This window comes from Argiope bruennichi, chromosome 7 (assembly GCF_947563725.1).
Source record: "Argiope bruennichi chromosome 7, qqArgBrue1.1, whole genome shotgun sequence".
NCBI lineage: Eukaryota > Metazoa > Arthropoda > Arachnida > Araneae > Araneidae > Argiope > Argiope bruennichi.
The window spans coordinates 44707492-44734061 of NC_079157.1; the positions used below are offsets into that span (position 1 = coordinate 44707492).

General features: G+C 32.0%; 1 protein-coding gene across 2 annotated transcripts; it reads right to left on the minus strand.

Annotated features, from left to right (window-relative positions):
• Positions 1 to 7958: 7958 nt before the first annotated feature.
• Positions 7959 to 18442, minus strand: LOC129976487 (uncharacterized). 2 transcript variants are annotated; one of them, XM_056090095.1, is made up of 5 exons: positions 18248 to 18442; positions 13554 to 13858; positions 12094 to 12304; positions 8967 to 9108; positions 7959 to 8187 (listed from the first exon to the last, which is right to left on the minus strand). In XM_056090095.1, the coding sequence occupies exons 2-5, from the start codon at positions 13847 to 13849 to the stop codon at positions 7997 to 7999; spliced, it is 840 nt and encodes a 279-aa protein (XP_055946070.1). In that variant the 5' UTR covers positions 13850 to 13858; positions 18248 to 18442; the 3' UTR covers positions 7959 to 7996. The 2 variants fall into 2 exon arrangements, with proteins under 2 accessions (XP_055946070.1, XP_055946071.1); XM_056090096.1 differs by lacking the exon at positions 18248 to 18442 and adding an exon at positions 14346 to 14431.
• Between the last annotated feature and the right edge of the window lie 8128 nt (positions 18443 to 26570).

Genomic DNA, 26570 nt, shown 5'->3' on the forward strand with positions numbered 1-26570 from the left:
ATATTTTTTAGATGTTTAATTGAACAAGTAAGGCAACACATTTCCTAAACGGAAGGTCTAATAACATCTAATTAATATTCTGGAAAAAGTATAATAATTAAAAGGTTAAAACAAACACCCTATTACCCTGTATTAAAATGAACTGGACTGGTCTGACAAAAATAGGAAATGAAAGTGAATTTGTAACTAATATTGCATTCCTGCGTCCTTAAGAGCGAAGGCAGATAAAATTATTTTCTCCCATTAAGTACTAAATTGCTATTTATAATAGTTAAATCGATGTACCAATCACACAGCATCCATCACTGGTGAATTTATCAGATTTTTTGCCTCACATGAAACCTCAAACTTTAGATATTTCATCAACGGTCAACTGCTTTCCCCTACTCGCCATTTTCAAGAGATTGAATAAACAATACTTCACTCTGCATTCTGAATAGGAAAACCAGGTGATGGATTCCGTGGTAGTCTGGTGGTGCCGGTTTCGGAAACGGAGGGATCTGGTTCCAGACCCGATTTCACCGAAGAACCGATGTACAAGAGTGTCTGCTGCAAATTATATCCTTCGGGGCTAATGGTCCTCTCATTAGAGGAATGCGGAAGTTTGGAGAAAGGACTGCCTGCTCAGGTATCGTCCTTGTCATCTGACATTGGTTCAAATTTACGAGGCGAGTCCCAAAATTGTCTAGTGGGGCTTTAAAACTGGATGCTAATATAAGTAATCTAAAACAAAACAACAGAGTTCCCCATTCCCAATCACTATGCTGATTTCGGAAAGTTTTATTTGAATCAAAATCTTATGACCCCCTAGATAAATCACTAAGGGTTGCCAACCCCCCCCCCCATTCTACTTTTCTGAGAAAAATTGAAAACATACGACTTCAAGGTACATTCTCTAAGAAGAGAAATCTCATCCCTATATCCAAGCATTATATGCATTCGGAAAATATTTGTTCTATATGAATGCTACGATGTTTCATTGGTTATCCATCTTTTTCTTCTTCATTTTGAAAGATATATGAAAATAAAGCTCTGTTACAGCCCTTAGTTTCAACAACAACAAAAAATCGCCAGTTTACACAGCCAACTTAACAATTTCACCACTTTCATGTATAGTTAAGCAATCAGAATGCTTCATTATTATTTTGTAACTTTTACTTATAATAGAGTAACTAAATTTACTTTCTCTATGCTTCGTAAAGTAATGTAATCGTCAAAATTTTCGAACGAAATTTTGTCAAATCTCTACGTTTTAGACCTCTCAGAATTCGAAAAGCAGATGTTTGGAAAATGTCTGCTTGTCTTCCCGTAACGAAAATAACTCAAAAATGCTTTGAGTCAGAACGGCTGAAATTAAGTACACAATCTTCATATTATATTCGTAGATGTCTATCGCATTTTGAAGGATATTCAATTAGAGTAAGTCTGTCTGTTCGGTGTACGAATATAAGTGAACATAATAGCTACAAGACAAAGAGCGATTGATGGATAAAATGCAGTACACATACTTAACATTAATAACGTAATCACCTATCAGATTGGTAGCGAAATCTGATCAGGTGTTGACCGTCTGTCGAACTCTTTTTTCAACAACATGTTACAGCAAATGCTTAAAAACCCCTTAATTTAAATATATCAAATTTGGTATGTCGTTTTGTGACTATCATTGCAGTTCTGCGCCAACTTTTTGTTTCTAATGGCTGGAAATAACGTGTCTTAAACACAAATTCCATTTTGGGATTCTACTCATTGCATGCCAAGAATTCATCGCCAAAAATTTCGCCAAGGAGGATATGATAGATTCGGTAAAAATGCTAAATTCTCGCCAATGGTTAATATTTCTTGATTATTGCACGCCAATACCCTAGAAGGACATTCTTTAGAAGAACACCTTCATTGGAAAGAATGCGATAAAGTTTGGGAGAGGTCATTACCCTTGATTTTATTATATTTTTGTTATAATAGGATGATTGATTGAGAGGACCAAATTTTTCTTATTAATGCTAACCTTCTACAGCAGCTATTTTAACGATATTAACATATTCATGTCGGCCACTTTTATGAAATTCCTCTTATCCAAACAAAAGGAAGTATTTTGGATTATACTGCATAATAATGATAGAGCACTGATTGGTTGGTTACGTTTGCAAAATGAATGGGTTGAAAATGGACGAAATCGGTACAGAATAGAAGAAATCTGTCCAATTGCTGTACCACAAGGCACAAATTTTGTTATATATATATATATATATATATATATATATATATATATATATATATATATATATATATATATATTAATTTGCAAAACACCCATTAATTCTACAAAGTATTCACATACTGGCTAAAACTTGATCTTTAAAATTAAAGTTTTCATTGAACAAGAGATTATTTTTCGTTGACATAAAGGATTATTTATCATTGACACATATACTTATCATTCACTTTTAAAACAATTTACACTGCCAACATAGAAAAAGCAGCAGGAATAGTAAACCACTTTTTTACAAAACGGCTGTTTGTTTGTCTGTGAAAAAGAGAACACAAAACGCTATGAGCAAGAAAAATGAAATTTGGAATACTGTCTTTAAACCGTACTCTGTTATCTTTCAGAATTCTGTCTATCCGGCTTTTCGAATATATGTTAACAGGATAACTATAAAACAAAGAGATCTAGTTATATGAAATTCGGAACGCAGAATGAACTTCTATTGTCTAGACACCTATGGAATTTTGAGCCGAATGTTACAAATCGTTAACCGCCTGTACTTTCAAAAACATGTAAACCCGATGATTCGAAAACAAAACGACTTCAATATATCATATTTCATTTGTCATTTTGTGACTATAACTGTGCATGTTTCGTGTCGAATTTTCGTTTCAACCCGTTGAGAAAAATGCATCTTAAAAACAAATTCGATTTTCGGATACTATTAACAGCATGCTAGAAATTAATCGCCAAGTAAGTCGCCAAAGATGACACGATAGATTCAATAAAAATTCTAAATTCACGCCAATGGTTAATATTTCGTAACTGTTGTATGGCAATGCCATGCAAAGCATTCTCTGTGATAACACATTTATGAGAGAGTATGCGAGAAAGTTTTGGGAAGACCACCCACACTGGTTCGTTAATAGAGCTCCTGATTCGTTGTTCTGAATGTCCTTGCTAAGTTCTCAAAGATGATATATATCAAAGATGGTAAATATATACAAAATATTAAAAAAATAAAAAAAATCTAAAATAGTCTTCTTACCTCATAATGTAGTCCCGCTGCATCTGTGAAATAAATAGAGCTTCAAAAAACTCCTTTCGCAGGAAGACTGAACCTTACATACCCAGAAATGGTAGTGGATGTAATTTTAATAAGAAGAGATAAGCAAAAAAGAAACAGAGATAAGTGGTTAGTTATCAGAGCCATCTGATACGATCGTCGGAATCTTCAGGATTGCTTAGTCAACTAAAATATAAACAAAGGGTTCAGTGTGGATAGGAAAGGGGAAATAGGAGGAAGGGGAAATAAAAAAGTATCAGTACTGTAGAAAATTTCACAATTTTTTTTAAAAATTTGCTTTTTAATAAAATATGCTTTAAATGTGAGTTTTCCATTCTATCTTAAGCGAAAATTTATACGTATCTTAACTTTTCTCTCAGCACCGCTGATCCAGAAGGAATTTTTCGGAACTCTATTCCGATACTTTTTATTAGCATTTTAATCTTTTGTTTGTGTTGAATTGGCATGAAGATATTCATTGTTTATATTATAGTTAATAATGTTCAAAATTCAAAAGTTGTACTGACTGAGAAAATCGTAACTATTAAAACTAAAGTCTTGAAGAGCTTTTTTCTTCTTGAATAGAGTCATGTAAGCAGCACAGAAACCTCCTGATACTAATAGCACGTGAAAGCTACAGAACGCCAAAGCTTAAACAGTATGTGTTATTGAAATTCCTTTGCACCATGGGCATTCATTGATGGTGAACCCTATGTCACCTTTCCATCCTCTAAAGTTCAACATCCCCCGCGCATGACAATGTTTGAACTACAATAATAGATTTAACCCCTTAATGTCAGTACCTCTGAATCTCATGGATGTCGCACATAATCCGCAACCATCTAAGAATATTCTTTGGATTCTTAACTGAATCAGCAAGAGCATTTTCTCTAAACGACAAATGTCATCTAGTTAGATAATGAACAAACCTAAAGAATGAAAGAATTAATAATTGTTATAAAATATATGAGCCGATATATGAGCCCCTACGTCTATATGCTCACCCAATCAAAAGGAAATTTCATATATAGTTTGTTTGAAGGTATGCATTCGAGGTTATGATTTAAATTCATAGAGCTACCACGATTATGGTTACAATGAAAGTTTTCGAAATTTTCGACATACTTTTTCCCTATGCAAGTGCATTGTCGCATTCTTAATTTAATAGGAAGTGTCCCAATACTTTTTTGAGCACGTCTTTTTAATTGATTTCTTTTATTTTCAGTTATAACCACAATTGCATTAATGTAAGAGTTTTGTTGAAATTATTATAATTTGTATATATAAAAATAATATTTGCTTCTTCGTTTTGGTTTCATTTGTATATTTAAGTAACATTTGATAAAAATCTGTGAACTTGGTGTGTCCCAACACTTTTTTTGACAGGCTGTGTATCCCTTTTTAGAAACTCTTTGAAAGTTTCCATTTTGTACAATAGTACGCTGATATATTCAGATAAATATATTCAGATAATTTTGAATAGCATTTTCTCAGAATTAAAAAAATAATTGATTTTTGTTCAGTACACACTCTACAGATCTTTACCAACGAATTCAAAAAGGTCTGTCTTTAAGTGACAAATGATGAACTCGGTTACATATGCACAGCTATATTTATGCAGTTGCCGGTCTAAAAAAATATCTGAAAAATTCTCTTTCAGCAGTCAGGATGAATGAAACATGAAGAAAAATTGTAAAGATCTTATAAAAATGAAATTCCGATCACAAGTAAAAATGTATCTTGGCTAATATTTAAATAGATTATACGATATCATCTTTTAATAATCTGAGACTCATTGTGAGGTAGCCGTTTTGAAATTTTAAAAACAATATAAACAGTTTTGAAAAATAATTTTTATTAGTGTATGATCGCATTTTTGAAGCCTTTATACTATTTCAATAAAACTATTTGAGGTTTTTGCATATGTTTTATTTGCCTATCTAAATTCACATTGATTTCTCTCTGCCCTGAGAATTGATATTAGAACAATAATGGTAACAAACGTCAGTCATCTAATATATAAAAATAAATTTTTGTTTGCTCGTTGTTTTTTTTTTTTTATGCGCTGCTGTATCTGATTGCTATGAAACTTCGCCAACTTATTGCTTGCACTTCCGCTAAGGTTAAAGACGAGTAGTATTATTAGCATTGATTTTGAAAGCAAAATTTACAAAAAAAAAAAATCGTCTTGTACCTTTCTATCGATGGAAATATTCTTAACAGAAAGTGGAATGGAGAAGATGTGTTCATTTTACGCATTCCCATTATTCCCACCGGCATGCTTTTTTGATTTCAAACGACTGCAGTTCCCCATTCGACTTGCATTCTCGATGACCATCAACAAGGCGGAAGATCAAGTAGGAGGGATTGAACCTAGGAAATCCATGTTTTTCACATGGCCATTTGTATGTTGGATACTCACGAGTCGGACAGTCAAGAAATTTGTTTTTACTGAAGACTTAAAAACAAAATATTTTCTACCCTAAAGCAATTGAATAATAAAGTTAAAAAAAAAATATATCATTTATACTGCTCCTTTACATATCAATCAATTTCAGTGAATGTATTCATTCTGGAGGAGAAAATAAATATTCTTTCTACCATTCCTAATTAAACAAGATAGCCATTTCAAATTCCGAACGATATTTCTAACATTATTTCTTCTGCGGCAGTAACGCGCCGGGTACCAGCTAGTATGCAATGAAATCCGAATTGTTTGATCATTCGCTGTTTGGGAACCAGATTTGGTCTATTTGGTAGATCATTTTTTATTTGAGATCATCATCTGTCTATATAAATGACACCCACATTATATTTAAAGAAGTCACGTATTTGGTACTGACTAGACAACCGCATGAAAGATGTCGCGCGCTAAACAATCAATTTGTATTCAGAAAACCCCTCAAACTGCAGTTGCTTTCTTTTTTAAATGAAAGTTGTACAAGGCCTTTTTACAATCTTTTGTTTTGCACTTATTCTTCATAGTTTTAACAAAATTGAAATCTTACTTTTTAATCTGTGTTATTCGTATTTCAATATTGTAAGGTCAAATTATTGTATTATGGAGCATCAAAATGAAACCTAGCCATTTAATTTTTTTTACAATATACTGATATTGAAGAAACTAAATAAAATCGGCTTTTTCATGGGTTTTTTTCATAAGTATTAAAATTTTTTTAAAAAATCGAGTTTTTTTTATGGCGTGTGAAAATTTTATTCAAACTGGAAAATCCTATTGGCAGAAAATTTCCTTATAACTGATATTTTGTTATTACGCGACAAAAAGACGGATTATCCTTAAGAGTCATTTAATGGAATTCGCATTTTTTTTTACACTTTCTCAAATATGAAGTATAGTAATAGACAAAAAAATCGAACTCGAGATTTTGGAGAATTTAGATCTCCCTGAATTCGAAAAGCACATTTTTGAAAAATGTCCGTCTGTCTGTGACGCAGGTAACTCAAATGCTTTGATTTAGATAGACGAGATTTGATGTACAATCTTCAGAACAAATGTGTAGATATCTATCGACATTTAAACAAAATCCTTTCAGAGGTAGTCTGTCCGACTGTTCGAATATAAGTTAACACGATAACTACAAAACGAAGAGAGCTAGATAAATAAAATTTGCATCATAGATTTAGCAGCTCTAGTATAGACATCCAACTCATTTTGAGCTAAATCTAACAACATGCTGACCATGCGTCTATTTTCTGAAACATGTAAACTCTATAACCCAATGATTTAGATATGTGAAATTTGGTATCCGATTCTGTGTCTACTAGTATAGCCCTATGTAAAATTGTTTCAGTCGGTAGGGAAAAACGTTTCTAAAACAAAAATTCGATTTTCTAGATACTATTTACCGCATGCCAGAGAACAATCGGCAAGTTCAGTTGAGTTATACTTACGTCTCGTTTTAAAGCAATACTCGAGCTATTTTGGGACGGACCTCAAACCACGGTCAGTGGAAGAGGACGCCACATACGCTGGCATCCTCCTCTCGAAACTTCCACACCGCGCCAGCTGGAAGACGTTTGGTCCCGACGGATTCAACATCCACTAGACCCAGTGACACGACGGTTCTTTGGTGGAATCGGGTCTCGAACTGGAAATGCTCCGGCTCCGAAGCCGAGATCTTACCACCAGGCCACCACAGTCCCAGTGTAACCGTCAAAATAACTGGCCACGGATCATGCGATCTATTCAGTAAATATACTAAATTCACACCAAAAGTTAGTATTTCATGATTACTGTACGTCAATACCATTTTCTGGGATAACATCATTATTATAGAGTACGCGAGAAGGCTTTGGAGAGACCACCACCTCTGGATGTTTTGACGTAGCACCCTCTTTCAAACGTTCAAGAAGTTAGACTTGAACTTCTAACATTGTTGAGTTGATCCTTTAGTAAGACTTCCACACCATGCAAAAACAGAATGCAATTGGCCGTGATAAATTAAATAGAAATTTGGCGTATACACGAAGATAAGCTCACCTTCCCATTTCCTTGCTTTTTCCCCATTAAATCCAAAATTAACCTAAAAGGTGTAGAATCCACGTTTTCCATTTCAGTAACCAAAGACTCGGACTTCAAATTATTTTCGCATGTATTTCAGAAACATTCAATTTAAGATAAAAAGTTTAAAATTTTATTAAAATTATCTGCTTTAAAACATGCATAAAAATACAAAGCAGTTTAAAATGTTCCACTAGTCTTAAGAATTGGAGCATGAATCGGATGGAAGTTCGGAGGGCTTTTTCACAAAAATGGACATCTCGGTCGATGCGTATATAGAACTTTGCTCGCAGAATTTAGTTAGATAAAGATGCGAAGCCGCCTCATTTATTTCAGTAACCAATTCGGAAGGCACAGAAAAAGCTGCAGCTACGAATTTGAACAATGTGTCTGAAATAAAGCAAGAAAAAAAATCGTTAGAAATTCTCAAAATACTGTTAAGGTTTTATTACTATATCAAATGTGAAATTCCCGAATCATTGCCATTTTTTCCTATAAGAATTCAAATTTGTTTTATGAATGGGTTAGTCTTACTACGTTCGATTTCTTCATTTATAACCCTCTCATTGGAATATCTTTCAAAAATCCATTTATTGACTCAGCATGATTGACTAGCCATATTGATTGCTAAGCCTATCTGAATATTAGGATATGAACTATGCAATGATATATAAACAAACAAGGAGCGCAGGCCTTAGAAATTTTTGAAAACATAATTTTACGTATGCTTATACTTTAACAAAAATAATACGTGATTTGTGTGACTAAGGATCAAACCAATAAACTATAAATAATACACAAAAGCATCCAAATTAAGAAATATTTTTAGAAGTATTTTTAGAAGTATTGCATTAACTTCAATATTACGTACACAATTTCACGTGTAAAATCGCGATCTTCACAGAGAAACACGACAATTATATGCAAAAATAAAATGTCGCCAATTTTAAATATGACATTCCCTAATAGGAAGATTACGATCATTTCCTTAAATGAATAATAACATCCTGTACCGATTTGAAGAAAATGTTCAATATATCCTAAGATATTTGTGTGTGTTTTTAAATTTATTTTAAGTGTTTGCGCAATCTCTTAGAATTAGATATTTTATAAGCCAAATATCTCTGAAATGTGTACCGTTTCTGTAAGCTAGTATACCAAATACTTACTTTCAAATAATCCAAAGTGTTCGACAGACATATGGTCCTTTGTTTCAGTTATTTCGATGACTTCAAATCCAAGTCTTCCGAGCATTTCTCTGTAGTCATCTGATTTAATTTTGCTTGAATATAATTCTGTGATGTCTGAACCCTGTAATTAGATCAAGCTTTGAAAAAGAAAATGAAAATGTAAAAAATATAGATTTATCATAGATAAAAACCAACATTTGTTTCGATAATTGTAAAATGCGTTTCGATACCAGTTTATGGGCATTCCGATTTGCGAAATTCAACTTTTAAAAATCAATAGAAAATTTCTTCTTTGATTAAAAAGGAGATGGCAAAAAATGTATTTCCAAGACTCCCCCCCCCCTCTATTTTGGAAGTTCCCCACGGTGCCTGCTCATATCATTATGCAATACACTGAAAACAATGGAGCGTCCACGATTTCAAAGTGGATGCTTTTATTGATTGATGAATTTCTCTATTTTCGGACAGATTTTCAGGCCGAATCAAAACGTGGGCTGAATACGAGGTTTAAGCAAATAAAAAAAAAACCTAAAAAATTAAGGTATCAAACTTTTGTTGGACGTTCCGATCTGCATTTAATCACGAAAAGCGCGTGCGGAAACCATTCATGAGAACTGACATTTTTGTAGTAAATTAGTTCATTAGATGGCGCCACTAAACATCACGAAAAGTGTTCCGTTTGCTTTGCGATTTTTATTATGATTCTCTATTACAAAGGCCAGCACATCTAGGTCGAGAAATCATGCAGACGACTCAAATAATGTAATTTTTAATTCTTGGAGATCAAAAACATCGAAATTTCCAAGAATTCATCGGAAATTTCGGCTATAGCAATATTTTGAATATACTTTGTCTAAAAAAAATAAGTGAAGGACAAGTAATTAAAAAGATAGCGAAAAAACTTTAAAATGAAGCTTTGATCTCAATATTTAGATAAAAGTATATTTCTTATATGTTATTTTGTCAGCGATTTTCCAAAAGAAGCATAACTCTAGATACAGTGAAAGCTATCTGTAAAGATATCCCACTTTGTTTATGGATCCTATTGACTCAGTATGCTTCGTATATGCAAAATCAGTCTAAGAATCACTATTACAATGGTTGAAGAAATAACTCCAGATTTTATTGAATTACCACGTTTCATTTCTCCCCGCGTGAGGAGATAACACATTTTTGATTTCTGTCTGAACACGGTCATTCAGACGCTATTTAAAACAGGTGGATGATGTAGTAATTCTGTAACTACTAAAAGTGAGCTGGATGGATGAATTTTCTACATAGATTTAAATCTACGGTGTAGATAGGCGATTAAACCAAATCTTAAAAGAGTTTGATCTTTAAGATCTTTAAGAGTCTTTAAACGAGATGACTCAAATTCATGTAGTCTTAAATAAAAGCAATTTTGTAAGTAATTTCAAACCAACTGGTGCGGCAGGCTCTAAAACTGATTAATCGGTTTCTAGAATCAGTCGTTCATTTTACAGTAACGGTACTCGGATTTCAATACGAAAAGAATGACTCATCATTACATCGGAGTCCGTGGACACGAGGAATCTTAAATGGTCGTTATTATTACCAGAAAAAAAGTGGCATTACAAGTACAGATGTTTAATGAACATTGAAACTGACAAGGTAAATATTTGAATCATAAAGGACGTTTCATGATCACTCGGATCGATAAAACAGTTTTCCCATCGAATCACGTGTAAATAGGTTCCATTAAAACTTATTGAATTTATTCCGTTTAACTATTTAATTTCGCCTTGAAACATGGTATTGAATAGTTTTAAGGCAGAACGAGCTATTTAATCCAATTAAAAGTTTCAATGGTTATGATATGAGAAAACACTTCAATCACAGATATTGACAGAAATTTTGAAAACCTATGTACATCTTACGACAATCAAAAAGTGCGGATGAATTTTATAAGTTACTTCAATAAGTTGTAGTCGGTGTGATGCATCCGTTTATGTAACAGCATATTGGACAGCTCTGCAAAGTGCTATTTTCTCTATCAATGAGGTTTCTCTCGAGCATTCTAATAAATTATTCAGTTTCGAATTTTAGATCAATACATGAAGATAGTCTTGAGTATTAGGATTTTTAATCCATATTAAATAAAATATTTTGCATTTAGTACAAGAATCCATGACTTTTTACAAAAACAATGTATTTTGAATATCTGCATATAATTTAGAAAAACTAAATTAGATTTTTTCGGGAAATTTAAAAAAAAATTAAAATATGTGAAGTGAATTAAATTATATCTCAGTGACACAAGTCATAACAATTCTGCAATAAAAATATTTTTTTTACAAATTTTATTTTACAATGCAAATATATATTTTGATAGTCTTTTTAATGGTAGAACTATTAATACAACAGTCGTCTTGGCATCATTTTACGTAACTTCCATCTTAAGTCTGATTCCAGCACAGCTATTGCCGTATGTAGGTCTTTTCTACAAATATTTATGAAAAACATTTAAAAAAGGGATTTTCAAATGCTTTTTGCCCTTCGGAACAGCCAAGTGAAGTTCTATTTAAAGGCATGTAGTCAAATAGCTTCACGATGCTCTGTTAGGTTAAATTTACAATGCCGGGATGTATCAACCAAATTGATCATCTGAATTGCCAACTCTAGTTAGTTCATCTTAGCTTCTCAATCCAAGACACGGACTACGGTGGCCTGGTGGTAAGGTGTCAGCCACGGAACCGAAGACTTTCAGGTTCGAGACCCAATTCCACCGAAGAACCGGCTTGTATGAGGGTTTGATGCACGTTAAATCCGTCCGGGCCATACGTCTTCCCGCTGGTGTGGCATAGTGTGGAGGAGGGAGGTGCCAGCTCAGGTGTCGTCTTCGTCATCTGGTTGAGGTTCAAAATTACGAGCCAAAATAGCCTTAATGTTGCCGTCCCAAATAGCCCTGGTGTTGTTTTAAAATGGGACGTTAATATAAACTAAAATCTCAATCCAAAATCTTTACAAACAAGGTGGAGGTTGAAAGAGATCACCATCTAGTGGATTATTACATTCGAAGAAAACTATTTCAGGGTTCTGTTAGGGTTGGTAAGTTTGTCATACAACTGAATTATCAATACATTACCTTGAAGTAATCCTTATACTTGTCATCCATTTGCAGGCTCTCTAAAACATGGTAGATTCCCAAATCCGATGTGAAGAGAAATGCAGCCTCCCCTCCAGATTTCAATAATCGATAAACATTCCTAAATACTCTTTCTTTGCTGGGAATCTGATGGAGAACGTGAGTTGAAATGATTTTGTCGATTTTTCCTTCATACTGACGAATTTCTCTCCTGCGAATGCAAGTAATAAAGTATGTCATCTAAGACCAATACACTAACAAATCTTTAACAAATCTCGCACATAACTTTTATATAACATATTTACTTTTATAAAATCAAATAATTTCATTTCTCTGGTTTTCATATTATGTGTTTATATTCATAGTGCTATTTTTTCTCATCCTTTTACTCAAAATTATGTACTTCTACTTTTTAACTCTTTGTGCTTCACAACTCTTTCTCAACATAAGTTGTAATGAAGACAGACAAAAACATTAAAAATAGATTTTTGGTTATCCTGGTAACGTATACCATAGTAAGTAACACCATAGTAAGAATAAGTATTTCTTAGAAACTTGTTAAATTCCAAAAACTCGTCCAAAGTTACTTTATGGATATTACCTTGAACAGGAAATATTACATATGTACATGAGAAAAAGTTATATAAAAAAGTGTTTAAAATATTGAATAGTAGAAAATTTAGTAAAAAAAAAAAAAAATCAAAATCGTAAAAGGATGAGACGCAGATAGAAACACTCAATTCCAAATTTTCACAATTTAAAATTTTTAAAGAATATTTGAGAATTTTCTTTATAATATTTACTGGTTGCTTCCTTAATATTTTTTACAGCTCCTCATACTTTTAAATTCTTCGCTTTGGTAAAATAAATCCGATCACTGTCACTGAAATGTCCTTTTTTAAAACGAAATTGGACCGCGGTGAACGGGTGGCAATGTTTTGGCTTCGGACCCAGAGGGCTTCATGTTCGAAACCAGATTCCACCTAAGAATCGTCGTGTACGCGGGTCTGGTGCTTGTTAAATTCGTCGGGGCAAACGTTCTCCAGCTGGAGTAGTGTGGACGCTTGGAGAGTGGGTGCCAGCTCAGGTGTAGTTCTCGTCATCTGGTTGCGGTTCAAAATGACGAGGTACGTCTCAAAATAGACAGTGTTAACGGGACATAATATAACAACTTCCAAACGCTATTTTCTGGGGGGGGGGGGTCCCATCTTTATCATTACGGATTGCAAAATATATTAAACATTCTTGACTGTATATTTTTTTCTTCAAATTTATTACCAGATAGTTCCCTTGATACGAAATAAAATAAACCATCGATTGAGTTATCAAATATTTCAAAATTACATTTCTATTAACTAGATGGCGCAGTTGTTCACATTTCAGACATCCAGCCACGTGGAAACCAGTTGAAATTAAAGGTAAATACAGATTAAATGGCGTTAAAGAAAATACATTTTTACCTATGCCTTATATCCGCAAGCAAGTGTATGATTTTATCAGATTTGAAAGTTATTTCATCAAGCTGTTCTCGGTTGCCGTCAAGAGCAATAATGGATTTGACATTCGGAAAATCTTCGAGAACGGTTCTGGCGCAATTCAAATCTTTGCCGCATCCGAGGTCCATCACTGTAGCTTCTGACAAATCTTCCCAACCGAATTTCGAGGCGCAGAGCTTCACGAATTTTATGGTCGTTTCCAAATTAAGGGTTAACTCTCCAGCTTCCGAACTAAGGGTTGTCTCTCCGGCAGAAGCCATGGGTGACCGCTGAAAAACATTAAGACAAGGAAAAAGCATCTAGAAAACATTCGAGCAGGGAAAGCGGAAGTGAACAGTCAAACAAAATCTAAAATTAGTTGGTAGAAAAATAAAGCACCGCGGAATTTTATTCAAGATCGGATTTATTTCGAAAAATACAAAAGAAAAAGTCAGTCAAGTTTTATTCAGTCGTATTTCTTTTTACAGTTTTCCCGAAGACTGCTTTAACATGCTAGCTCTTTGGCATTTTCGCGCAAAAAGGAAATCCATACGATAGAATCTCTCTTAGCTTGAAACTGCTGGAATTAAAAGACGTCAGGCAAAAGATTTTTTTTTTTTTTTTTACAAGTAACAGTATTACAGCACAAAAGGATTCTTCCCCCAACCTCCATTACACATACACGCCTTGAAACGGTAAATTTTAATAAACTTAGTTTTCATAAAAAAACATTTACATATAACATTGCTCAGCAGAGGGGGGATACACACTACTCACCTCAGAAGGGAAGGGTTGCGGTGGTTAGGTATCTGCTTTGGAACCAGACGGTTTCCCTTTCGAGACCCGATTCCACCGAAAAACCGTCGTGTAAACGGGTCTGGTGTACGTTAAATCCGTCGAGGCCGAATGTTCTCCCGCTGCTGCGGTATGGTTGATAGACGTTTTTGGTGTTGCCAGTTCATTTAGTGGCAATGACGAAATATTTCACCGCAAGTGTTTTGAAATGAATAATATGCATGTTGAGTTGAGTAATGACTTTTCTAAAATCAATATTTAATTTGATCCGATCTAAATTTACTAAACTCCGTCGTCATTTCTACCATGCAAGTTTTACTGACGCAATTAAGGTTGAAATAACCAGAAAAAAGATGAATGCACGAGGTTTCTTTAAAATTTTATTTTTACAATACGCGCGAATAAAGTAACATTAAAGTAAGCATAACTGAATGAAACGGATAAATTACTTGTTTAGAGAAGTATATTTTAATGACTTTCCGGTAACGGATTTTTTTCCGTATTTTAAAGAATTTGAACCTTACACATTTTAAAAAAAAGCAATAAATATCTCACTTTGAGAAAATTGTAAAATTTATAATAAAGATTCTTTCTATGCATTTAAATAAATCCAGGCACACGTTTTAGGTTTAGATCTCTTAAATAAAAATCAGTTTTCATTCCGACAAAAAAAAAATTTAAAGCATGTGAATAAAAAATATTTCCAGTAAGGTAATCTTTAAGTAAAAAATACATTAAAGTCGCTCATTTCGGCTTTTTTCAACACGATTTCCATATGACTGCAATTGAAAATTAAGGAAAATTAAAATGTTACAGGCATTCCAATTGATATTGAAAGTTATTTTAATAGTATGCTTAATTTTTAAATAAACACAAACCATTTATATTTTTATGAATATATATACCGAATTGCGCGATTAAAAAGAATTAAGAGTCCATTGTAGTATTACGAGTACAAAATATTTCATTGTGAAAGCAAATTATCTATTTTTAAGCATATTTTAAAGAAATATTAGTTAAATTTCGGAACTTGAATTCGGTTTGTTCTCATTTCAGTAGTTTTCACCTCAATGAAAAACTGAAAAAAAAATCTTGAAGCGAGCTCGGTGTCATTTTTAAACTCAAAGAGAGCTGCGAAAATTTTGAAATTCAATACATTTCAATTTTGAACCACTTGTTACTTTAAATATTTAACATATGCATTTCGTTACTTACCGATTTAAATGAACGATCACGTTTAGGGTTTATACAAAAACCGACTTTTTGAAAAACCGGTTTTCAAATTCGATATTTCCAAAAAACCCGGTTTTCGCTGGTTTTCGAATTTTTATGAAAAAAAATTGAATAGGGAAAAATAAAATATTTTTCTCTATTCTATTTCTTTTTAATTTATATAAAATAACAAAAAACGAAATCAATAAAGTCAAAGTCAAAATATTAAAAACAAAATTAAAGATTACATATACATATTACTTACACAAAATAACGAAAACTCAAACAAAAATTTCAAATAATATTTATATTATTTTCACTCATTTTAATTTCTCCTAAGAAAATAGGATTTTAAAAAACATAAAATATCCACTGAACGGTGGCTAAGTCTCGTTCTTATTTTGGATACAATATTGCCTGAAATTGAAAATACTCGTTCACTAGTTACTGAGTTTGGCATCAAATTAGAAATCTAAGTTTTTTGTTCTTTTATTCGTTTGTTCAAATAATGAAAATTCAGCTTTCAGTGTCTTTGGATTTGTAAATTTTTCTTCAGGGTCTTAAAGAAACTAAACAATTATATTATTTCCGACAATTATTTTATGAACTGCTTTCAAATGATTATGTAGAGTGCTCGTAGATGATCCTTTGCAGCTCAACATTTTATTGCAATGATTTTTGCAGCTGAACATTTTATTGCAGATTGCCTTGTCTATCCCGAACTTTTTGAAACTATCCCAAATTTCCGACTTACTCATTTTTATCTAAAAATGAAATTAAAATTATTGAATAAATATTTTTGACGTTTATTTTACAATTTTATTATTTTTACTATTAATATTAATGTAATTTAAAATAATCCAATCTACACATTTTCTAAGAATTTTGGAAAAAAAAACACTTAATTCCAAAGCTTGCTAAAGACAATTTATGCTAAAACGTTGCGAAAGAATATGGAATATTTTAACACCCTGTGCTTTATTTAAAATTCCATTAAACAGAAGCCAGAACTTCTTATTTTACACTAATTTTTGATAGAAAAATTTATCTAATAAAATTTAAATTTTAAAATGTAAAATAGAATATATAAACATAAAAATTAAACATACTTAATACTTACGTTATTTTTACCAAATATAACAACTTTATATTTTTGTTTCCAGTTTTCACCTTCACAATATTAAGCAAACCTGTCGTGACTCGAAACGGATCGTATTCTGAGACCACATTTCTACAATTCCATTTCATTAAGGGGTGAGACGCGGAACGATGAATACATTCGACCTTGGATTTCTCGCATTAAATACTTTTTTAGTTCTATTTTTTTTTTTTTTTCTTCACGTGTAATGTCATTTCTGACTGCATTTTATTTTAACTGAATATTTCGTATTGATACGGCTAGTTCAAGTGATGTAAAAAAGCTTTCAGGAGTACGAAGAAAATTTTATACGATATCATTACATACTGCGATCAAGAAGCAGAAAACGGGGAATTATTTATTATTTTCACACGTTCTTTGAAAGTTCTTCTTGAGTCAGTCAAATTACTGACGTTTCTATTAGCACCGACTTCATACCGATAAACAAAACATCCGACGAAAAGCAAGAGATAAACTTTATCAAACTTTTGTTTCACCTAGAAAAAAAAATTGAAAAGGGATGTTCATGAAAAACAAATTGACGAATTCGAGGCTCAACTGTGCAGTGTACAAGCACTGGCCAACGCAATTTGCAACTTTGAAAAAGTGTGTTTGCTGCCCGTTGCATAGAATGAATAGCAAATCAAATAAGTTCAAAATTAATTTTTACATAATAATATGAATTCTTAAAACCAATTTTCTTAATTCAAAAACCGGTTTTCAAATGTGACAAATTTACTTTAAAAAACCGGTTTTTTAAAACCGGGTTTGAAAACTGTCAAACCCTAATCACGTTTTAAAAATTTTTACGCACACGCGCTTTAAAAATTCCGATGCACACAAATTATATTGCGTTATCTCATTATTTGATATTTTTAACAACGTAATTTATTTATGAAAGATTTATAGGGTATAAAAAATGAATTGCATTTAACCGCTTAGTATTAGCCATCATAAAATAAAAAAATTGAAAATTTCCCTATGAAAGTCTTATTTTTAAAATTAAACTAAAGTTAAAACTTTCTAGTTGCAAATATCTTTTGGTCTTAAATTCTTTCTTTTCCTAGATTTTAGTTTCCTAGCAGACGATTTCCAGCAGGCTAATAAACTTTTGCAATAAATTGTGTTTCTAATCATATGCAATATTGTGATAAAATTTAACACTTCAATATTACTAATTAATATTTTTATGTAGAACGTTCCAACACGATTTCTAAGTCACCCGAAATAAAAAGGACCCGAAATTATTTCAAAACAAATCACTCATTAAATAACAAGACTTTAAAATCCCATTTACATTTCCGAGTAAAAAAATCATAACTTTAAATGCAATTCTAATTAAAGTTAAGAAAAGTCAAAACTGATATACGTCATTATTAACCAACTTGACTTGAAATTGGGCATTTAGAATTAAGACATTGTTTCAGAAATGTATTATTTAAAAACTCGTATAACAATATTAGATGAAAATTATCAAAACTTTCAGAAAACTAAATCAACTATTTCATTTGTTTAAGAGTATCGTTCTACTTACTTCACTTTTTTAAAAATAGTTTTGCTGTTTTAAAACAATGTCAAAAATATCTGGATTAGAAATATTCAACATATTTTTAATACCAGGCTTTAAATAATAAAGTCACAGTTAAGCTCATTGTGGAATCCATATCAATTCAATAAGCACTGCGTCCGAGCATCAAAATCTTGCATAATAATAATAATAAATAATAATTGAATAAAGTGATTGCTTGGTTATTACACTATAGAATAACAGCACAAAGGTGAGTTCCTTAGTTTATATAGTTAGATTAGTGAATGCCTAAATAACAAGAGAACTATTTTTTTACTCTTCATTTTGAACCGTATTCAAATAAACAAGAATGCTTCATTTTTCTACTCCTCATTTTGAACCGTTTATTCAAATAAACAAGAATGCTTCATTTTTCTACTCCTCATTTTGAACCGTTTATTCAAATAAACAAGAATGCTTCATTTTTCTACTCCTCATTTTGAACCGTTTATTCAAATAAACAAGAATGCTTCATTTTTCTACTCCTCATTTTGAACCGTTTATTCAAATAAACAAGAATGCTTCATTTTTTTACTCCTCATTTTGAACCGTTTATTCAAATAAACAAGAATGCTTCATTTTTCTACTCCTCATTTTGAACCGTTTATTCAAATAAACAAGAATGCTTCATTTTTCTACTCCTCATTTTGAACCGTTTATTCAAATAAACAAGAATGCTTCATTTTTCTACCAACTTGCCTCTCGCTCTAGCTCACACAAGATGACTCAAAGCAGATCTTTCTTTCATGAGTACGTATCTGGAATCCTTTACTCCAACGTTTCGAACCCAAGATGGATTCCGAATTAAAATTAAAATTTATTACTTAATTAATATCAGAGAAGCGTTTGTACTTTCAATTTCATTTCATGATTACTATTAAATTTTCTATATTTTTCAAAGATTTCAAACTTTTGCGTGCTAAACGAATGATTAGATGAATGGACAACCTTCAGGAATCATCAGAACATTTCGCTGGACCAGAGGAATGAAACTCAATACAAACCCAAGAAACTATTCAATAAAACTGTTTAAAACATATTTTCTGTGATAGATTGTTTTCCGATCCATTTTATAGATGTCTCTCACAAATTTCTTCTGTCTGGAATAAAGGGCAATAGGAGCTTCTTTAAAGATTTCAGTCTTTGAAATGCAGGGACGGATTCAAAATTCAATTGCTGCATGTAATCATCACATGTATAGGTTACCACATATATAGGTTTGATACTTGTTAGATTTTTTTATAGACAATGAAATTTTCCACTGGTTGTAAAAATTTCAGTTGTTGATGTGCATTCATATGTCGTCCTTGTCATCTTGACCAAGCTTCAGAATGATGAGATTCGTCCCGAATGAACCATCATCTAATTTTAATGTTTAATTTTGTCTGAAATAAACTGAACGCTAGTAATAGATTATTTTAGCTATATTAATGTTCCATTGGGAAGCGGCACGAGGCTATTTTGGGACGCACTTTGAAAATTTGAACACCAGTCAACTGACGAGACAACACTTGAACCGGCACATCTTCTCCAAATGTCTGCACCACATCAACAGGAGAACAATTGTTCCCCAACGTCAGATTTAACTAACACCCAGCCTGTAAGCATGACGGATCTTTTGTGGAATCGGGTCTCGAACGTCAAACCATCCTGACCCGAAGTATTCCAAGTGAACATTAGGCTACTACGACCCTTCGCTGGTCATATCCAACTCTGTTTTATGGAATCGAAAGCATCTTTACAGCAAATAAAAGCTGTCGTTTAGAAATTTTATATGAGTCTGAGATCTTGACCTTTGGACTTACCCAATTAGACCAAAAATAAAACGCTAGGTAAGTATTTGTTTATTTCCTGTCTCCGATGTTGATAAGAAACTTTTTTAAATTTGTATATTGGTCACTATGACTTTTACTATATTCTAATGATGCACATTTACTATATTCTAATGATGCACCCCTGGCCCCTACATTTGAAAGAATTGTACGAGAAATAGAAGACGCTATAGCAAAATTCGAATGCAAAGTGGACACATCCATTAAACTTCAAGTAAAACAAGGATGATTAATATGATTTATCTGAAACTCCCCCTTTTCTTTTCAGACAAAATGACCAGCAGAATCACAAAGAGATGGCCGTTATTTTGATATCTACCATATAAAAGAGAAGTGTTGGAGAAATAGTTTCGTCAGGGATCTCTCTCAGAAACCATTCTAATCTGTATATGTTCCATGAAAGAAATTTGAGAGGTTGAGATATCGAGACGGGATCATTGAACCATACGTCGCTGCCTTGAAATGACTTTCTTCTGATAGACGGTAACGAGTGACCACGCCGACTTCGGCTAGCTGGAGGATCATGGTAGGAATGACCCACTCGATCCCCAGACTTGAACTTCAATCCAGAACAGAAATTCCCTTCAGGCATTTGTCGGCACACTTCTATCCTTTAAGAAAGTCCCTCGATCTATTTTTAATTTGACAGCTCCCATCTAGGATATTTCTGATCGGAATAAAATGCGAATCAACCAAAATAATTTTCTGTGAATATTCGTAAACTCGCCACGATTCATTTAGGTTTTTGTTTTTCCTTCTGACCTAAATATAGAATCCTATTTAGAAATTTTCCAAGGTATATTGATGTTCATATTCATTTTTCTTCTTTCTTCCTTACTTAAACCAATCTTAATCTGAAACGACCCATGTCATAACATTCTGAGTAAAAATGCACAGCTATGAATCTTTTCCTGGATATTTAATCACTATGCGTGCATATTTATATAAACTATTTTCTTTCTAAAAACTAAGATTCTCTTTCTTTATTCAATACTAGCAGTCGACCCATCTTAATGCACGTTAAAATTTTAATAATTAAATATTTTATAGAACTCCCATTTTAATTGCTTCTTCATTAAAATATTTTAAAACTTCAAGTTTCAATTCACTCATAATATTATAAAGGCCTTCAGCCATAACGTAATATGTATCTCTCTCATTTTCTGTTAGCTCCCGTAGAATTTATGCTTTAAATTAAAGTGGAAATGATTAAACTGCAATTAATATAATAATATTTTTTAAATATGAGAACTGAAAACAGAGTCGCTGAGAATTTAAACCTTATGGGCACTAAAGAATATTTTTCTTAATTTATATAATATCTCAAGAAGTTTTCAAAAAAATTCTCAGATTCATCATGAACAGATCGATTCATTAACAATGTTCAATTTTCAATGCATCAAACACTAAAAAAATAAACAGAATCGTTTGAAATAATCTGTCGAAAACATATTAAGCCTTAAAAACCAAATCAGTATCTGTTGAAAATAGTTGTCAACAATTAGAACACAATGCGCATGCGTGAATTTTCAACGCCAATTATGGTTACACAAATGCGTGAATTTTCTACTCCAGTTGGGGTAACACTATGCAGATTAGAAATTTTTAATTTCCTTTATTCTGTTTTATTTTTATTCAAAAGTACTTCAGAATGAATCTGAAAGATCGATTCATTAACAATGTTTAATTTGAAATGCATCAAACATTAAAAAAGTAAACAGAATCGTTTGAAATAAGAGGCCGAAAATTTGTTAAGCCTATCCTCTTTAGCGTGGGAAAAAAACTGAAGTCTTACTCATTTGGGATTTGGGGAAATGAAAAGATTTTTTTGGCGGGAAAGTTAGTTTTTAATTAATAATTAAAATTCTAATTAAAAATTCAAAAAAGGGTTCCCAGGTGCACATTCCCGACTTCCAAGGTATGCATGTGCCAAATTTGGTAGCTGTAGGTCGAACGGTCTGGTCTGTAGAGCGCCAACACACACACACATACATTGAGCTTTATATAAGTATAGATTGTCATAAAATAATGAAACACAAAATTGTGTTATTTATTGAGTAGGCCAAACAATGATTTTTTCCCCTTTGTACTTACTGCATTTAATATAAAAAAGTATTTACCTCGTTATCATAAACTGAATAACGAAACACATAGCTCAAATATTTCAAATGTTATGCAATTTTTTTTTTTAATCTTATTTTACCTAGATGTGACAGGAAAAAATCCTTCTGGAACTTTTCTGAAAAATTATTTGTTTTGAAAATGAATTCGTTATCACCTTGAAACCAAATTCCGTTTACTTCGCATTTTTATATCTTATTGGCGATTTCCTGCATTTTTCAACAAAACAGATTCATCGTGAAAATGAGCTTCCTTATATAATTAAGGAATACAGTTTTGTAAATATTTTCATTGCCATTACATTGAAAGAAAACTTAATTCGCATGAGTGACAAATAATTAAAAACCGTTGTCAAAAACACTTTTTTATTATTTTACTAAAAAGCATTCTTTTTTATCTCCTTAAGTTTCAACATTTTATGCACGAGATCGCTTCGATTACAAATTCATTTTCAGGCAGCAGTACCGGTACAAATTCTACAATTGAATTTTATAATAAAAAGTAGATAATTAAGTTCTAATCAATGAATAGAAGTGAGGTATCGAGGAAGCTACAGTCTACACATGCCAAACATCGAGTGCACTAGGATACGAGAGAAAATCGAAAAACCAAACATAAGATTACATCCATATCTTTTATCTGATTATATATTTTTTCCCTTTTATACCATCAAATTGAAAAAATACTAAAAACCAGCGTTAAAAGAAAAATATATTAATGTAAATAAATTAGCACGTAAAATGCAGTTTCAACAAACCCCAGAGAGAAGAGTCAAAAACTTCGCAGCATTTTCTCTAATATATATACTTCTGTATTATTAACCGCATGAAACTGGCAATTAAACGATATGAAAGAGCCCATTCGTGTGCAATCTCAGTGAGTAATACTAAAGTACTAGAAGACTGAATGTGTATTTTGTGCGTCTATCATGCGACCGATTAAAACTCAATTTTGACACAAAACTGAACATTGATGTCGAAAATTCTGGAATCAAATTTCATGTTTGTAAGTCATTAAGTTCCTTTTATTTTAGTTAAATATTTAAATGTTTGCCGAATGCCAACAGATCCATTTTTGAAATGAGTCAAAGACTTTTGTATGACCCTGTCTATTTCAAATAAATATTTATTATCAAATAAATGGAGTTTACCGAAAACACAAATATATAAAAAACCACCTCTCATTTTCCTCCACATTTAATCTATCATAAAGAGAAAAAGAAAATTTGAATCATGGCACAGACGAAAGGGGGGTGAGAATCAGATAAAAGCCTTTCTATAAGTCAATACAGAGTGCATGTATCAAGCGAAAGCTTATTTGTTTAATTTGATATAAGAAAGACATTACCGATTATTGGTTTCGCAATTATAGACAATTTTAGACCGTTTTATTCATGGCCAAAAAGTCCTGTCTAGTTCGCAAATATTTTTGTGTGTTTTTCATGTAAGAATGCCTTTTTTTTCTTACGTCTGACCAACTTTTCTAGATAGTCTATTTGCATTAAATTATGCCTTCCTATTCGTATTAAAATATTAATGTATAAAAGATAGGCAAAAGATAAAATATCGATTTTAATTAACTAAAAGGGCACAGAATATTTCTTTAATGTCGCCATAACTTACATCAATATTCCCGATAATGTAGCAAGACTACGAAGATTCGTTTTCATTGTATTTTTAGTACTAATTTATATTGAAGAAAATTAAATCTCTAACTTAGAGAATAACAATTTGCTTTCTCACACTATGGTTTGATGGTCTGCGACGAACAATATTTCTTCAGATCTAAAACTGCATGGAGAAGGCTTTAGAATTGAAAACTTAAAACTATTATTTTGTAATGCTTCGTGGAGACAATAATTGAAAATCTTCGAATCTGGAAATAAAAGATTAAAAATTGACTTTAAAGCAGGATTAATGGAATCTAATTCGTTCCGGAATGAATTTAAGTTTATATTCACTGTCTTTACTTTATTAGGAATTGATATAACAGATAATTCAAATGTATACAGCTATTATCCACACATAGGCATGAAAAAATCTGAAAAGCAATGTATTAAATCATTCATCGGATGTACCACAAGAGTCTTGTTTTGCACTGCTTTCATCTCGAAAATAACTATCAGCACTTTTTACATACTAGTTCATGCACCTGACAGGAGGAAAGAATCCACTAACTTAATGCTGACAGTTTTGAAAGCAATTTTGTATGCCTCCGTCTATAGAAAACGACGGCAGATTTCGAAAGGAGTGTATGATTTGGACAAAGTGTTCAAACACCTAAAAGCATGCCATTTCAAAAAATTAAATTTTGGATTCATTTTTCTTTTTGTTCTCGTTTTTGTAATTATTTTACCGGTTACTAGTTTCTGCTTAGGCTACAGCAGAGAGAAAATTCATGTCGTTTTTCATACAAAAAACAAAAATGCTTTCAATTTATATGCTCCCTACATTATTGAAATTTTACAATTATCTTTTTACTTTACAGAACGAGGAATTATTTGTTTGTTTGTCGTTTACTACTTCTTCATTTGCAAAATAATTAGAATTTTCTGCATGCATTTCCGTGAAAGATTTGAAAATCCTCTTTTGTCTGGAGATTTCAAAAGTAATGTCACTGGTTTCGAAGAAGTTTTGAGACTTATAGAACACTTTGACGAGCATTTTTCTTTTATCGCTTTTCTTTCCGTCGTTAAATCTATGCTGTCTGTATTTCGTGCGGGTTACAGTTTAGCATTCGATAACAGCTTGTCAATGACTTTCAACCTTTTCCTGTTTATTTCCTTTCTCCTCTATTTATTGTGCTATTTGACAATAATGATATCGGGTTCTCTGACCAACGAGGTAGAATTAAATACGCATAAAATGATGCAAAGATCATTTTTGAAGCACTGCAGCTGTCATTTGAGATTCAGAAATCTTAAAACTGATTGTGCTGGAGGAACCTTGACATTATGGAATATCTATGTGTTTAGCAGATCCCTTGTAATCGCAAGCATGGCTGGAATGGTGACTTACAGTATCTTGCTGGGCACTTTAGGAAAATAAGATTATAGTTTCTCTTATAAATACTCATAAATCAAACAATATGCTTACTTATTTCCCAAGCATGTCTTAACACGTTGGATTATAAAGCTGCATATTGATACTATTTTGCACTTAAAATGAATGAAAATTAGATAAGCGAAAAAAAAAAACTGGATTATGTCAGTGAGCAATATTTTTTTTTTTAATTTTGTAACTAATATAATGAATTTTAGTATTTAATATTTAGGAATAAATAATTTTTATCATTAGGAATTCTTCACTGGAAATGGACGATTGAAGTTTCAGATGATTCATCAACTGAGCACTATTCTTTGACCTAAAATATTTCATATTTCATTTCCTATAAAGAAGTAATATTTATTGTTGAATCAGTATTTTAAGGTTTTATTTATTAAATGGTTTTAATTATTATTATAAAAACCATTATTATATATATATTAAGGTTTATATTATTATATAAATTATATATATATTAAGGTTTTATTTATTATAAATGTACTGGAATTAATTTGAAATTATCTTGAATTGTTTGCCTTTTTAAATTTTCCATGGAAAGACATGCACTTATTACTATAAAGTGCAGACTAATATGGGAAAATTCTTTCAAAATAATTACAGAATAATGGTAATTTTAGAAGTGGTTCATCATAAGGAGCCATTATTATGATTAATTGAAATCAAGAACATGAAATCATGAACAATGAAATTTATTAGAAAATACCTTACATAAAAGTATTTAGTACTAATATTATATATATTATATAATATATGTAGAGACATGTTAACTCTGGCTCGAAAAACAGGCCTCTACTAACCGGATTATATGTCAAATCAAATATCTCTCACGGGCCCTAGGGGAAAGCCCGGTAGAGATTAAAGATTACAGATGTCTCATATTACAAGAATCACTCACTAATTTAACATAAACGAATTTCATGAACTGGACGAACGGCTGGGACGCTTTACATCGATGAATGCTATTACAGTACTGAATACAGTTTTAATGGCGGGAATCAGATAGCTTCTTATTGGCTGTTGAGTGAGGCGCCGCCAGGATGACGCTCCGTACATCACACACATATATATCATATATATATTGAAAGCTCTTAAATATGTCATTTATTAATTATATATATATATGTGTGTGTGTGTGTGTGTGTGTGTGTGTGTGTGTGTGTGTGTGTGTGTGTGTGTGTGTGTGTGTGTGTGTGTGTGTGTGTGTGTGTGTGTGTGTGTGTGTGTGTGTGTGTATCTCATATTAAAATTAATGGTATTTTAAATTATCTTTTA